This window comes from Thamnophis elegans, chromosome 12 (genome assembly GCF_009769535.1).
Source record: "Thamnophis elegans isolate rThaEle1 chromosome 12, rThaEle1.pri, whole genome shotgun sequence".
Taxonomy (NCBI): Eukaryota; Metazoa; Chordata; class Lepidosauria; order Squamata; family Colubridae; genus Thamnophis; species Thamnophis elegans.
This window is the reverse complement of record NC_045552.1, coordinates 7,287,418-7,301,494: the sequence shown is the minus strand read 5'-3', so window position 1 is coordinate 7,301,494 and position 14,077 is coordinate 7,287,418. Positions and strand designations below refer to the sequence as shown.

The following is a 14,077-nucleotide window of genomic DNA, read 5'->3' as shown; positions in this document are numbered from 1 at the left end:
CCAAATGAGAGCAGGGGAAGAACATAAAAATAGGCTCCAAATATTAGAACTACCTATTTGCTTACTTTTTAAAATAATTCTCTGATTGAAATACGTGCTTGATCACCCTAAGAAGAAATAAGCATCTCTGGCTGCAGATTATTCTATGAGAAGGCAAAACTTCAAGATTTATCTCTATGGTTTAGAGGATGGTTTTTCTTTTCTTGTTTTTTCACTGTTTCTGTTTTTTCACCGGTATTTGTAACAATTATAAATAATAAAAGAGGAGACACTATGGTAGTATTATGGTAGTACTTACTATGGTAGTGTTGAAAAAGTCATAATTCTTTTTTTTAATGTTGAAAAGAACTCAATGTACTCTGCTTCTCTTATTATTGTTATATTGTGCATTAATTGTATAGCTTCAATAATTATCTGTCAATCTACAATATCCTTTTTGGAAATATGTATCTTGTTGAAATAAAAAAATAAACAAAGTTTAATTCAGGAATCAGCTAATCAAATTTAATCAAATTAAATCACTAATAAAGACTAAACTGCATTTTATCTGCTCTAAGATTTGTCAACTCATTTACAATCTGAAGAGCAAATACTTGGAGGGACTGAGAACTAAGATGTCTGGATGTTCCTTGGCTCAGAATTGGAGAGGTGAAGGCTCTCTTAAGGCAGGAGGAATAATCTTGAATCATAAAGACTTTTGGGAAGGAAGCCATTTCTCAGAGCTGCTGTAATGGGAGCTTCAGGTTGGACATGGAAGGGAAACATTATTGAAGAAGGAGGAACAAGAAGGAGGGAGGGAGGGAAAGTCCCATCAGCTTCCAAGATTCAGTAGCTACATCAAGTAAAATTCGCATCATTCTTGTAAAACCTGTTTTTTGACCTTGCCAACTGGAGATGCCCAGCCTAAAATTGGCCAGGTTCAATGGAGTATAGGGAAGAAAGGTGGGTGAGCGTCAGGTTCCAAGTAATGCATCCATCATAAACTGTCAGGCTTGACAGTGAGAATCCTACCTGGCACTCCTCAGCTCACCTGTGATCTCAGTGCAGATTGAAGGGAATCCCCCAACCAAGCAGGAGGTAGATTTGCATACATCTTGGGACTGAGAAGTGAAGTGGCTACAGGCTGGGCTTCCAGGACTGTCCATGGATGGATGGGATGTAAGTGAGTTGTTGTGCCTTTCCCTACCTGATTTGAACAGGAAGACTGGCAACCCAGGAGGGAGGACCAGGCTTCCCACCTCTACGCCCTCCCTCCCACCCCTCTGGCACCTGGAATGTCAACCGTCCCATATAAGCTGTGAAAGTGGCAACCTGAGAAGGAGGTCAATGCTACTACCAAGTGTGGGACAGGAAAGTCTACAGTCTGGCTACACAACTTTGGCACATAGGCAATTGCAGAGGAAAATGGCAAAACTGCTTCAAATGGTTTCCAATCCGGCATATGGGCTTTGTATAGACATAAAGTATAACGGAGGTCAGAGCAGGGAGACAGGGGGATGGTCTTTCTTCTGGGTTTGGCAGAAACCCTTCCCCCTCCCTGTTTCAATGGCCGCTGAAAGCAAGCAGCAAAACAGAGGCTGACACACAGTTATTCTGCAGTGTCAGCTATTTGCAGGAAACCAAAACTGAAGGCTGTCCAAAGCTCCTTTCTGTGTCTTGTAAAGCAGGTGTTTTTAGTACTCTTGCCTGTTGGAAACCTGGGCTTTGATTAGGCAGGACTGTATGTGATAGGAAATAGCAGGAAAGTTTATTATTTGCAAGAAGTAACTGTCAGACCTGCCACAGCTGAAACCTCCTCTAATTGAATTCACTTGGACTTCAGTAAGGCATTTGATAAAGTAGACCATAACCTACTACTAGATAAAGTAGAAAAATGTAGGTTAGACAGCATCATCACCAGGTGGATTCATAACTGGCTGACCAACCACCCTCAATGTGTAGTCTTCAATGGAACTGCTTCATGCATCATAAATATATATGCCCATCGCCAGGTGCCCGGATTTGGCTGATGTGACTGTGGGGATGCTGTGATGGTTGTAAGGGTGAGGACTGGTCATAAGTCACTTTTTCCAGTTAAGATGGAAGTTCAAAGGGCCACCAGATGAATAGTTGTAAGTTGAGGACTACGAAACTGCACAAGCTGCACTTACGGGTATATAAGGGCGACATAAGGGAGACATAAGGGCGATTCGATCCTTACTCTCTTACAGTCTAGTAAAAGAAATTTGTAAATTGTGACTTGGGAAAAAGACCTATAAATTTTATTAACACATTTTTATTTAGATCTTGTTATAAAGGTGTAAGGTATTTTTGGGGGGAGGCGGGCTCAGATGAGAGGAGATGGGCATAAATAGTAAATGATTTTTAGCCAATTATAATAACAACAAGGAAATGTCAATGGTCATTGTTTAACAATATATACATGCTGTAGTATTGGCAAAAGTAACTTGGATATAAATCGTAAACAGTGAGTTCAAAGTGCTGAGAGAAGTCTATAAACACCTTATAAAGGAGATAAAAAGAAGACTGAAACCACAATTGGCAAGAGAGATAAGACTGTTTTGTTACTGGAATGATACAGGTTGACAATGAAAGTTGATAAGAAAAAATTAGTTGATTTTGGTGATTAATAAGTAGGAATTTTGTAACTCTTGGATTGTCTTAGATTGTTATCAAATGTTTATTCCCTAACAATTAATTAATTGGATCCAAGAAAGGAATAATGAGGCTTTTCATGTGCAGGACTTTCCTTTCAATTTGAACATTTCACAATGCTTTCTTCGAGCTCTTTGGATGAAATTCTTCTGCCTGTGCTACAATCAAGGGACTTGTTCTACTGCCCTCTTCCCCTCTCTTTCCTGGATAGCTCCAAATTATGGAAATGGGTTTGGGGTGCGAGACTGACAGGCAGGGCTGCATGTGATGAAAAATGAGAGGAACGTTTGTTGCAAGAAGTGCCCACTTCAAAGATTGTGTGTAAATGGGATCCAGTCCTCTGTGAAAAGTCTGGCGATTTGGGGCAAAGATCAACTACAGCTTGCCTTGATCCCTCTGAGAACGACTCCTGATAGAAAAACAAGCATTTATCTTCACCAAACCATCTGGCTGGGGAATTCTACAACATCCACCCACTTGAAAAGTTGCCAATTTTGAAAAAAACAACAACACTTCTTTGTTTTACAGCGTCTGCCAAATTTTTGCAAAGAAGGAAACTGATGGCCATACAAAAGTAGTTTCTTTTTCTTGGAAATCAGCTGCTTTTAATGCTGGGCCTGTAGAGGGCTCGGATTTTGATAGGCTGGAATTCACTCATGAAAAAGGGTGGGAACATTTTTATTATTTGACAAACCAACACAAAAGGAAGTGAAAGGTATATAAGAGAGATGCAGTCTTTCTGACCTGAGGAGTCTGGCTATTTTTGAAAAGGAATCCACCGCAGCCTGCGTAGAGACCTTTGAGAATTACTCATTTGATAAAAGTAAGTAAGCATTGGGGTATATACTCTTCCCCTCTGTAGGCTTAGCTATGGTGGATTTTGTACTCTTTGCTTTTAAATTCTATTCCCTCTTTAGTTTTTGCTGATCTTCCCATAAAGGAGCCTTCAATATAATTTCTTTTCTACTGAGCACTGTGTACACTGTTTCTAGGAATCATCTAATTGCAGAATAACCTCTAGGGTTAAGGAAATACATGCAGCCTTCAACCCTCATTTCTGGACCTGAAGTGTTTTGACCCAAAGTTTTTTGTGGTTCTGGGGAATCAGTCAGAGAAGCAGCAGCCTTTTCTCCCCCACATTTGATGGTATCTTCTTTGGGTTTGCCCTGGATTTTGGGTTGGAGTTGAGTGCAGGTAATAAATAGATTGGGTTATGTTTTTATCAGGCAGACATTTTATCAATAAGACAGGAAAGCAATGGAATATATATAAAGAAGAAGAAGGAGAAGAGGAAGAAGAGGAGGAGGAGCAGCTCAGGGGTTTTGAGTGGTGTCAGGGGGGGGGTGTTGTTTTTTTCTGCCTAGGAAGGAGAAGCTTGTGGAAGGCTTCCCCCTCTATTGACTGACTTTTCATACCCTCCCCTCCTGATTTGGACATTCATCCAGGTAAATTGGCGTTGCAGTTATGAAAGGCACCAGTTGTCATAGTATACAATTACAACTTGATCTTATCACACAATAGAAAGAACAGACGGATGAAAGGCAACGTAGCCAGCATTAGGAATGTAAACAGAGCAAGAGGCACAAGAGGGACCCTCTCTAGTTCTTTGGCAAAAAGGGGAGCAAGAAGTGAAGTACTTCCAGATTTCCAAGACTGATTTCAGCTTCAGCGATAGCAAGAGCATTTAGGCTTATTTATCACCCCATGGAGCTTTATAGCAGTTTAGATCTCTTGGCGGTTTACAAGGTAGAAGCATTATTTGCAAAATGCCCCGAATAATGTGGGTTTGTCAACCCTGAAGCTGGCCTGACTGAGGCCATTTTGGGACTTCAGTGCTGACACACTGCAGAAGAGGGAGAGGAAGGGGAGGAGTAGAGATAGTTGGGGTGTTTTAGTCAAAGCAAAACACTTTCTCTTGAAAACCAAGGATATTCCTGCAGATGCTCAAAAGGAAGGGACTGAAGTCACCTAGCAACCTGACAGTAATCTGATTGGACCATGTGGCTGGTTATTTTGAGAAAGGGGCATACTTTTAATTAGGTGAAAAACGTGGGAATATTCAGAGTGCCAATATGGCATATCCAATAAACCTATTCTTTGAGGAATTTACCTGCCTTGGAAGTTTGTTTGCTATGGGTATATTACTTGGAACCCTGACAGGGTCCTCATTTTACTGATCTTGGAAGGATGGAAGGATGACTCAACCTTGAACGCAGTCAGAATTCAACTTTAGGCTGTGGGCAGAATTTGCCTGCAATACTGCACTTTAACCACTGTGACACCAGTGCACAGTGGTTAAATTTAGGACCTTTAGGATTTAGACCAGCTAGGAAACATGATCAAATGGCTTATGCTATTTCACGGTAAGGTTACATTAACATACAGTAATCTTGCAAGTCTGAAAGTACTCCAGAGTACTTCATAAAGGAAGAGAACATTAGAAAGAAACTTGAACTGATTCTTCCTTAACTGTCTTGGGTGCAAGAGGGAGGGAGGGATTGAAATCACCACCAGGCTGCCAAGATTTGGTAACTAAAGGTGAGTAGACATGAAAGACAAGCAGAGAATTTCAATTTCCTTTCCTTTCCAAAGTCACCCTCCCTCTCCAGTAAACTGATGTTATGCCATCAAATAATTTTCATACTGTAGTACTGTGATGGCGAACATCTGGCACGCATGCCAGAGGTTGCACACAGAGCCCTCTCTCTGGGCATGTGCACCATCGCAGAGCTGCTCTCGGCAGGCACTGGAGCACCGGAAAATGGCCCCACAAAACACCAAAACCCAGGCTGTTTTTGTGCCATTTTCCGGATTTTTTGGGAGGGGTTTCTAGGCCGTTTTCTGGGCTGTTTTCAGGTTGTTTTCCAGGCCAAAAACAGCCTGAATACGACCCAGAAAATTGCCAAAAACATCATGCACGTGTTGGCCAGCTGGTCTTCGGCATGTGACTGCTGGAAACCCAAAGATCAGTTGGCTGGTGTGTGCACGCACACTGATGAGCTGGTCTTCAGGTTTCTGGCACACGCACATGTGTATGCATGCATGTGCATTCTGGTTTGAGCACTTGGTGCCAAAAAGGTTTGCTAACACTGCGGTGGTACATATATTTTCTTCAAGACTTTCTATCCCTAATCAGTTATTTCATGAGTCCTAATGTTGCACTTGGTTCCACCCCAATTTGATTAACTCTTTGGCTGCTGGCTGTCCTCTTCTCCTCTTCCCTTCCATTTTTCCCAGCATCAGAGCCATCAGCAGAGAGCTGGGTCTCTGCATCACGTTTCCAAAGTAGGATAATTGGAACCTGGACCTTTCCACCTTGTTTGAGAATTATTGGGTGATTCTTTTTACGATCCATTGGTTTGTTTTCATGGTATTCTCAGAGGTATTCTCCAACCAAAAATTCAAAGTGCCTGAAGTAGCTGAGAAACATCCCATTGTCTCTTTTCCTTTCCAGATAATCTGCACCGAACAAAGAGTAGCTATGGGCAATCTAGTTCTAAAGGATGCTGTAAGGAGAGAATTCGAAGATTTAAAGAGCGATTTGAATCAAGGCAATATCCCCAAAGTGGCAGCAGAATACCAAAAACAGTTAAATGAAATGATGAGTCTGCCCCTTAATATCGCAGTTACTGGAGATGCCGGTGTTGGGAAATCCTCTTTTGTCAATGCCTTCCGAGGTGTAAGTGATGATGATAATGAAGCAGCCAAGGTTGGGCCAGGGAAAGAAACCATGGAGCTAAAGGCCTATCCTCACCCTTCATTCCCTAATATAAAAATATGGGACCTCCCAGGGATCGGAACCTATAAGGTTAAGGCAGCGAAATATCTGAAGTACGTCCAATTTGAAAGATATGATGTCTTTATTATGGTTATTTCTGATCGTTTTACTGAAAACACTACTTTGCTGGCAAAGGAAATCCAAAGAATGAAGAAGAAGTTTTACTATGTGTGTAGCAGAATTGATGTCACTATCAACAATGAAAAGGGGAAAAGGAATTTCAATTTGCAAGACACCTTGGCTGCTATGAAGAAATATTGTGAAGATAGTTTGAAAGAGGCAGTTGGGGTTTCCTCAAGTGTGTTTCTGGTATCAAACCGGGAGGTACACATGTATGATTTCCCTCTCCTGCACGAGAGAATAGCCACTGAACTGCCTGACCACAAGAAAGATATTTTAACACTGGCTGTTCAGATTTTCTCAGAAAATGAATTGATGAGGAAAAAAGAGCTAATGAAATCTTATATAAAGAAGGTAGCCTTGATATCTTGTGCTTGTGGAGCGGTGCCTGTCCCGGGTCTCTCTATGGCTTGTGATGTTGGAATTTTGATAGATGTTCTGAGACGTTTCTGCAGGGTGTTTGGCTTAGATGACCAGTCCCTCCGATTTCTGGCACTTCACACGGGAAAAGAATTTCAAGAGCTGAGGTCGGCTATTAAGAAAACCCCCTTAGCCAACACAATCAATGCAGAATTGGTTTTTTCTCTCTTGATGAAGTCATCTCTCTGGGTCGCCGTATCGATGGTGGAAATGGTTCTTGATGTTATACCTCTTATCGGGTCTGTGTTTGGTGGTGCGAGTTCATACGTAGTCACGTATTATTTTCTGAACAGCTTTCTTGATGATGCTGTGGAAGACGCCCAAAATGTTAGAGCAAAACTTCTTCAGCAACCAGAATCCCAGAGAAAGTTTAAAGACACCTCCCAAAACCTCCTCTGAAGGAAACAATCCAGCATTTCATCCAAACGAAACTGGTGGGAGAAAATAATAATGTTTCAATCCCCTTTTAGGAAAGCTTGTTTTCTTGTGTTTAAGAATTCCTTGATTGGAGTGTGTGCTTGATCCTCCAGGGGGCAAAGGAGTATCTCTGTCTGCGGGTATCTCCCTGGGAACTCAGAAATTAAACATTGATCTGTATTGCTTGAGGGTGGTTTCTTTTTCTCTTTCTCTTTCTTTTCTGTTCTATTTGTAACAATTCTAAATACCAAAACAATAAGAGATTTTGATGAGAATTTGAAGCTGCCTATTTCACAGCGGTTTTTGAAAAATATCATGGAAAGAAACAATATGCTCTGCTTGATATGTCTCATTAATGTTATAACCATTAATTCCATAACTTCAGTTATTATCTGTCTATGCACAAATTGTTTTTGCAGTTACATCTCTTCTTTAAATTAAAAGAATTTTAAATAAAGCTTTGAATGCAGGTTTTGGTTAATGAAATTGAACACTAGAGAAGCTGCTAAAAGCCACTGGACTAAATTGCAATTTATCCACTGTAACACATGTCAAGTCATTTACAAACTGAAGAACAAATACTTTGTGGAAGTGAGACAAAAGTGTTTGAATGTCCCTTGGCTGAGAACAGCAAGAGCTCTCTTCAAGCAGGGAGGAAATAAGCTTGAATCCCACAGGTTCTTGTGAATGGGATTATATTTCTCATGGATGCTTTAATGAGAGTCACAGGTTGGATAGGAAGCAGGGGAGGGATTATTGAAGCAGCAGAGAAATTAATCTCACTTCCACTGTCCTAGGTGCAAGAGGGAGGGAGGGAAGCTTCCAACAGGCTTCCAAAATTCAGTAGCTAAACCAAGCAGAGTTTCCAGCAGTCTTGTCAAATCTGTTTCCTGACCTGACCAACTGAACATTCCCAGCCCAAAATTGGCCATGTACAATGAGGGTGGGGCACACAGATGGGTGAAAGTCCAGCTTGCCCCCCTCCCCATGTTTTATCTCTCAGCTGAGTTATTTTTTGACAAAATAACCCCAAAACAATCCCCCAAGGAAGCAAGAGGTGGATTTGCATACATCTGGGGATTCAGATGCACGCAAAAGTGAGGTGGCTACAGGTTGGGCTACCAGGATTCTATCCGTGATAGGATACCTCTTCTAAGAGGTATCCATCCCTAAGCTGACTCCTGGGTGTGAGAAGATTCTGCTGTTGGGGGGCTTCAGCCAGGTCTGTAAGAATCCTTCCAGCTGACCTGGAAAGTGGCCGATCAAAGGACTCAGTTATGAGCAAGGGGTTTGCCAGAATAGCAGCTGCAATTTACAATGGGAAGGTTTCCACTGCCACTGCAGGAAGAAAACTCATCATTCGTGTCCCATGCTGGGTAGTGTGATTGACCTCCTTCTCAGGTTGCCACTTTCACAGCTCATGTGGGACTGTTGACATTACAGGTGCCAGAGGGGTGGGTGGGAGGGTGTGTGGGTTGGAAGCATGGTCCTCCCTCTTGAGTTGCCAGTGTTCCTATTCAAATCAAGCAGGGAAAGGTGGCCAGGTACATCAACCCAATTACAGCCTGGCTGATATGTTTCTGCTCCAGACACGCTAGCCAGGCCTTTGGAAACTCATGGTTGATGGAGGTTGGGTGTTTGTTCCCTAACAGCTCTTGCCAGTAGACCATAAGTTGGATACAGAGGAAAGTCGGTCAACAGAGGAGGAAGGATGTGACGTCACCTATCTCCTAACTACAACACAATCCTTTTAGCAGTTCCAAGAAGGTTCCACACCCATTGGCCTGCTTCAGGTGACCCTGAGGGCACAGATAAACCCACAAGTGCCCTCAAAGAGTCTGAGTTAATGAGAACTTCAGAGTACTAAAAACCAGATGATTGCAAAGGATATCAATCCTTCCCTTCCTCACCATTCAGTCAGAACCGAAGAAGATTCTTGGATGAGAGGTAAAAAACTTACAGGAAAACCAAGGAAGCCCAGTTGCCCTTTGAAAAGAACCTTTGGGACATTCTTTAGCTGTCAGGTCTACAACGTGCCTGATTGGGTGGGATGGGTTGATGGGAGAAGATGAAGAGGGTTCTGTAGGTAACTCAACCCCATGCCATATAGGGCTTAAGAGGTCATAAGCAACAACATGAATGGCCCTGGAAGCAATTTCACAAGGTTGATCTTGAGCCCCATCCAGACTGGCAATCCTCAGACAAAACCTGAAGGAGATGACCAGGCTGAGCCTGAGGGAGGGGGCGTGTCACGTGAGTTATCAGCCTCGAGTCCCTTCATGCCCACAATAGACCTAAGTCCAGCCCACCTCGAATTCTGTTGAATCTTTTTTTTATTGAAAGTTTTAAAGAGCTTTACAAATATATACCTTCCCTCTCCCCAACCCCACATCCCCTCCTCCCACCCCCACCCGACAACCTCCCATAACAAATACAGGGTATAAACATTTAACAACCATATACTAAAATAAACTAACTAACTTTAGCATCATCCCTCGCTTGCACTTTAACTCCCCTTTTGTAAAGCTAACTTTAGATGAGTTGCAACATTCCTTGTTCAGTCATTCATAAGCTATCTGGAGTTTCTTAATCCCATATTTATTTTGAATGTAATCAATTCATCTTCTCCATTCCAGCTTGTATTTCTCATCTGAATGGTCCTTAAGATATGCCGATATTTTAGCCATCTCTGCTAAATTTGTTACTTTTAACGTCCATTCTTGAATAGTCGGCAATTCTTCCTTCTTCCAGTACTGCGCCACCAACAGTCTTGCTGCGGTTGTTAAATTCAGAATCAAATTAGGCTCTATAACTGTACAGTCTGTAATTATACCTAACAAGAATAACTGAGGAGTAAATTTTATCCTCTTTTTAAGAATATTTTGCATAATCCACCATATTGAATCTTATCTACCACCAACTCGCTTTGACCTGTAGTAATTCAGATCCTTATAGATATATTTATCTATACCGCCTGGACTCCTGATTTCCTGCACTTGCAAAAGCCAATGATATGCAGATGGTGCAGAAATGTACCCCAGGTTTAATTTAATCCCCTATGGACAGAATGAACTCAGAAGATGAGGTGATCTTATTAGGGACTATAGGGAATGTGCAGGGATGACACAACAGAGGAGAATCACAATCTCTTTCTTCATTTCCAGGTAACCTGCGCAGAATAAATGCAACTATGGGCAATATATTTCCAAAAGACGATGTAAGGAGAGAATTTGAAGATTTAAAGAGTGATTTAAATCAAGGCAATATCCCCCAAGCAGCAGCTGAATACCAAGGATATCTAAATGAAGTGCAAAACCTGCCACTCAATATTGCAGTTGTTGGAAAAGGAGGTGCTGGTAAATCCTCCTTCATTAATGCCTTCTGGGGCATAAATGATGGTGATGCTGAAGCAGCCGAGGTTGGGAGATTAGAGGAAACCAAAGTGCCAAGGGCATATTCCCACCCCTCTTTTCCCAATATTACGATATGGGAGTTACCAGAGATCAGAGCGCGTAATTCAAAGGCAGCTGAATATTTTGAGAAGGTCCAGTTTGAAAGATATGATGTCTTTATCATGATTGTCACCGACCGCTTTACTGAAAATGATGCTTTCCTGGCAAAGGAAATACAAAGAATGAGAAAGAAGTTTTACTATGTACGTAGCAAAATGGATGTCAGTATCGAAAGTGAAAAGAGGAAAAGGAATTTCAACATGGAGAAAACCCTGGAGACCATCAGGAATTATTGTGAAGATAATTTGAAAGAGTCAGCTGAGCTCCCTGCAAGAGTCTTTCTGGTGTCCAACCTGCATCCACACATGTATGAATTCCCTCTCCTGCGAGAAGAAATGGCCACTGAACTTCCTGATTATAAGAAACACCTTTTAACCCTGGCTGGGCAGGTTTTCTCAGAAAATAATTTGATGGACAAAAAGATTAAAATGCAACCGTATATAAAGAAGTTGGCGATGGTATCTTGCATTTGTGGAGCAGTTCCTGTTGTGGGTCTCTCTCAAGCTTGTGATCTTGGAATCCTGATGGTTGCACTGAAATGTTTCTGGAAAGTGTTTGGCTTAGACCAGAGCTCCCTCCGTTTCCTGGCACTTCAGACGGGAAAAGGGTTTGAAGAGCTGAAATCGGGGATCCAGAAAAGACCATTAGTCAGTACAGTCAATGCACAGCTGGTACTTTTTCTCTTGGTGAAGTCTGGTCTCTGGGTAATGCCATTGCCTGTGAAATATCTGGGGATGGTGTTTGGTGGAGTGAGTTCATTTGCTTTTACATATTATTTCCTGAACAAATTTCTTGACAATACAGTGGAGGATGCCCGAAACGTTCGAGCAAAGCTTCTTAAGTGGTGAAAGTCCCAGTGAAAGATCCAATTAGCCATCCAGCCCCCTTTGAAGAAGAGCATTTCTTCCAAATGAGAACAGGGGGAAGCAAATAATAATATATTTGAATGTCTAGTTAGAGTCCTTTTCTCCAATCACCCATTGTCCTCCTTGTTTTAATTATTCTCCAACTGAAGTGTTTGCTTAATCTTCCTAAGAGCAAATAAGTATGTCTGTCAATAGATATTTTTAAAGGAAGTCGCAAACTAAATGTTTCTCTCTATTGTTTCAAGAGATTGTTTCCTTTTGCTGTTTTCTTTTCTTCTTCTTTCTTTCTATTTTAACAATTATAAATAAAATGGTGGTTTTGCTCTTAAGCTCAAAAATTCCCAAATTGTTTTAAAAATATCATTAAAATACTCAATGAATACTGCTTGGGATATTGTATTCGTTATTATTATAATAAAGAACTCCCAGAATTCCTCAACCAGCATGCTTGTTGTTGAAATTCACACATGCTGACTGGGGAATTCTGGGAGTTGAAGTCTACATCTTCAAGTTTGCCTAGGCTGAAAAACTCTTTCCTGGTCACCCACAACTAGGCAGGGGGTTGGACTAGAAGACCTCCAAGGTCCCTTCCAACTCTGGTATTGTATTGTATTGTATAACTCTGGCTTGTTTCAGTTGAAATGAATTGCTCTGAAGAATGGAAGAAGGCACAGCATAAGAAAAGCAGGTTTGGGTTAGAAATGGGAGAAATGGGACCGGGGGTCAGGAGTGGAAGGGATGTGCAGAAGGATGAACTGCCAGAGGAGAGGAAAAGTGTTGTGTGTCAGGGCAGAGTTTATTTTTCCTAGGTTCCCTGCCGGGTGCACAATTTTGGCGCATAGGCAGAGGAAAATTAACCTTCAAATGGCTTGTAGATAGGCTTGGTAGTCGTAAAATGTAATGGAAGTCAGAGCAGGGAGACAGAATGTTTGTTTGCTTATTTTTTAAATTCATTTGGTAGTGGATCTGCGTACTTGAGAGACCGCCTCCTGCCAATTACCTCCCTGCGACCAATTAGATCACATAGATTAGGCCTCCTCCGAGTTCCATCTGCCAGTCAGTGCTGACTGGCAACTACACGGAGGAGACCCTTTTCAGTAGTAGCTCCGACCCTTTGGAACGAGCTCCCCGTGGAGATTCGTACCCTCACCACCGTCCAGACCTTCCGCACAGCCCTTAAGACCTGGCTATCCCGTCAGGCCTGGGGATAAAGATAATTTGTCCCCACCCGAATGATGAATGAATGTTGCTTACTATTTTACTTCTATGTATTGTTTGTGTCTATTGTCTGTATCCTCCCCTCCTTATTTTATGTAAGCTGCCCTGAGTCCCCTCAGGGAAAAGGGCGGCCTATAAATACTAATAAAATAAAATAAAATAAAATTTGCTGTCCATCTCATTCCAAAGTGACTCTGAGTGTTCATGATCGACCGACCCAGCTTGCTCCTACTGGTATATGTTACAGAAATGTTGCTCCTAGCAGGCAAAGACACAAGTCATAACTTTTGCGAAACGTAATTCTGTTGTGGCCTGTTGGGCCGCAGCCTAATCAGAGAAGGAGGAGATGTGAGAGTCAGGGTCAGCATCAAGGCAACCTGAGAGCACCAAGGGGGAAGAGGGAATGCAGCTGTCAGAGAGAGAGAGACAGAGACAGAGGCAGAGACAGACAGAGACAGAGAGATAGAGAGAGACAGAGAGAGAGAGAGAGAGACAGACAGACAGACAGAGAGACAGACAGACAGAGACATAGGCTGGGACATCTGTCAGGCCACAGATGGAGAGTCAACAGCCAGCCCCCAGGTCTGTGGGTGACTGATGAGGAAGAGGAGGAACAGCTGGGTCCAATGCCTGATGCACAGAAGGCAGAGGAGAGGAGAACAGTAGAAATCCGTGGGCTGATCCTTGGGACGGAAGAGCCACCGCTGCTAGCGAAGCCCCACCCTAGCTCTGGGGATGAAAGGTAGGGAGCAGAGATGAATAGATGTGGCAGACAACTATTCATCTCTCTGCTGGACAGACATGTTAGTCTGCGGTGAGGAAAAAAAAACTTTTTTCCAGTGCTGCTGGCGCTCCTAAATATAGGAATTATTCAACTACAGGGGGTTTGCGTATTTGGGGAGCTGGGTCACAACAAATTCTTTCGCTTAAAAAAGCCTCTGTTTATTTATTCATAAGCCAATTAAAAACTAGGGAAATTTCCCCTCGGCCTGCAGTACGAAGAAGAACTCGGTTTAGCCTTAAACGCAGCTTTCTGGCATGGCTTCTCGTACGAAGCCGGAACAAGGAAGAAGTTTGTCGTTCCTGAAGAC

At 42.4% G+C, this 14,077-nt stretch overlaps 1 protein-coding gene across 2 annotated transcripts; it reads left to right on the top strand.

The window, feature by feature from the left end:
• The first annotated feature begins 3,205 nt into the window (after positions 1–3,205).
• LOC116515724 (interferon-inducible GTPase 5-like) lies at positions 3,206–12,157 on the top strand. Of its 2 annotated transcripts, none has more exons than XM_032227914.1 (2): positions 3,206–3,478; positions 10,555–12,157. In XM_032227914.1, exon 2 carries the CDS (start codon positions 10,581–10,583, stop codon positions 11,748–11,750), a length of 1,170 nt encoding a protein of 389 aa, XP_032083805.1. In that variant the 5' UTR covers positions 3,206–3,478; positions 10,555–10,580; the 3' UTR covers positions 11,751–12,157. The 2 variants fall into 2 exon arrangements, with proteins under 2 accessions (XP_032083805.1, XP_032083804.1); XM_032227913.1 differs by lacking the exon at positions 10,555–12,157 and adding an exon at positions 6,110–7,855 and having other exon boundaries at positions 3,304–3,478.
• Positions 12,158–14,077: the final 1,920 nt, after the last annotated feature.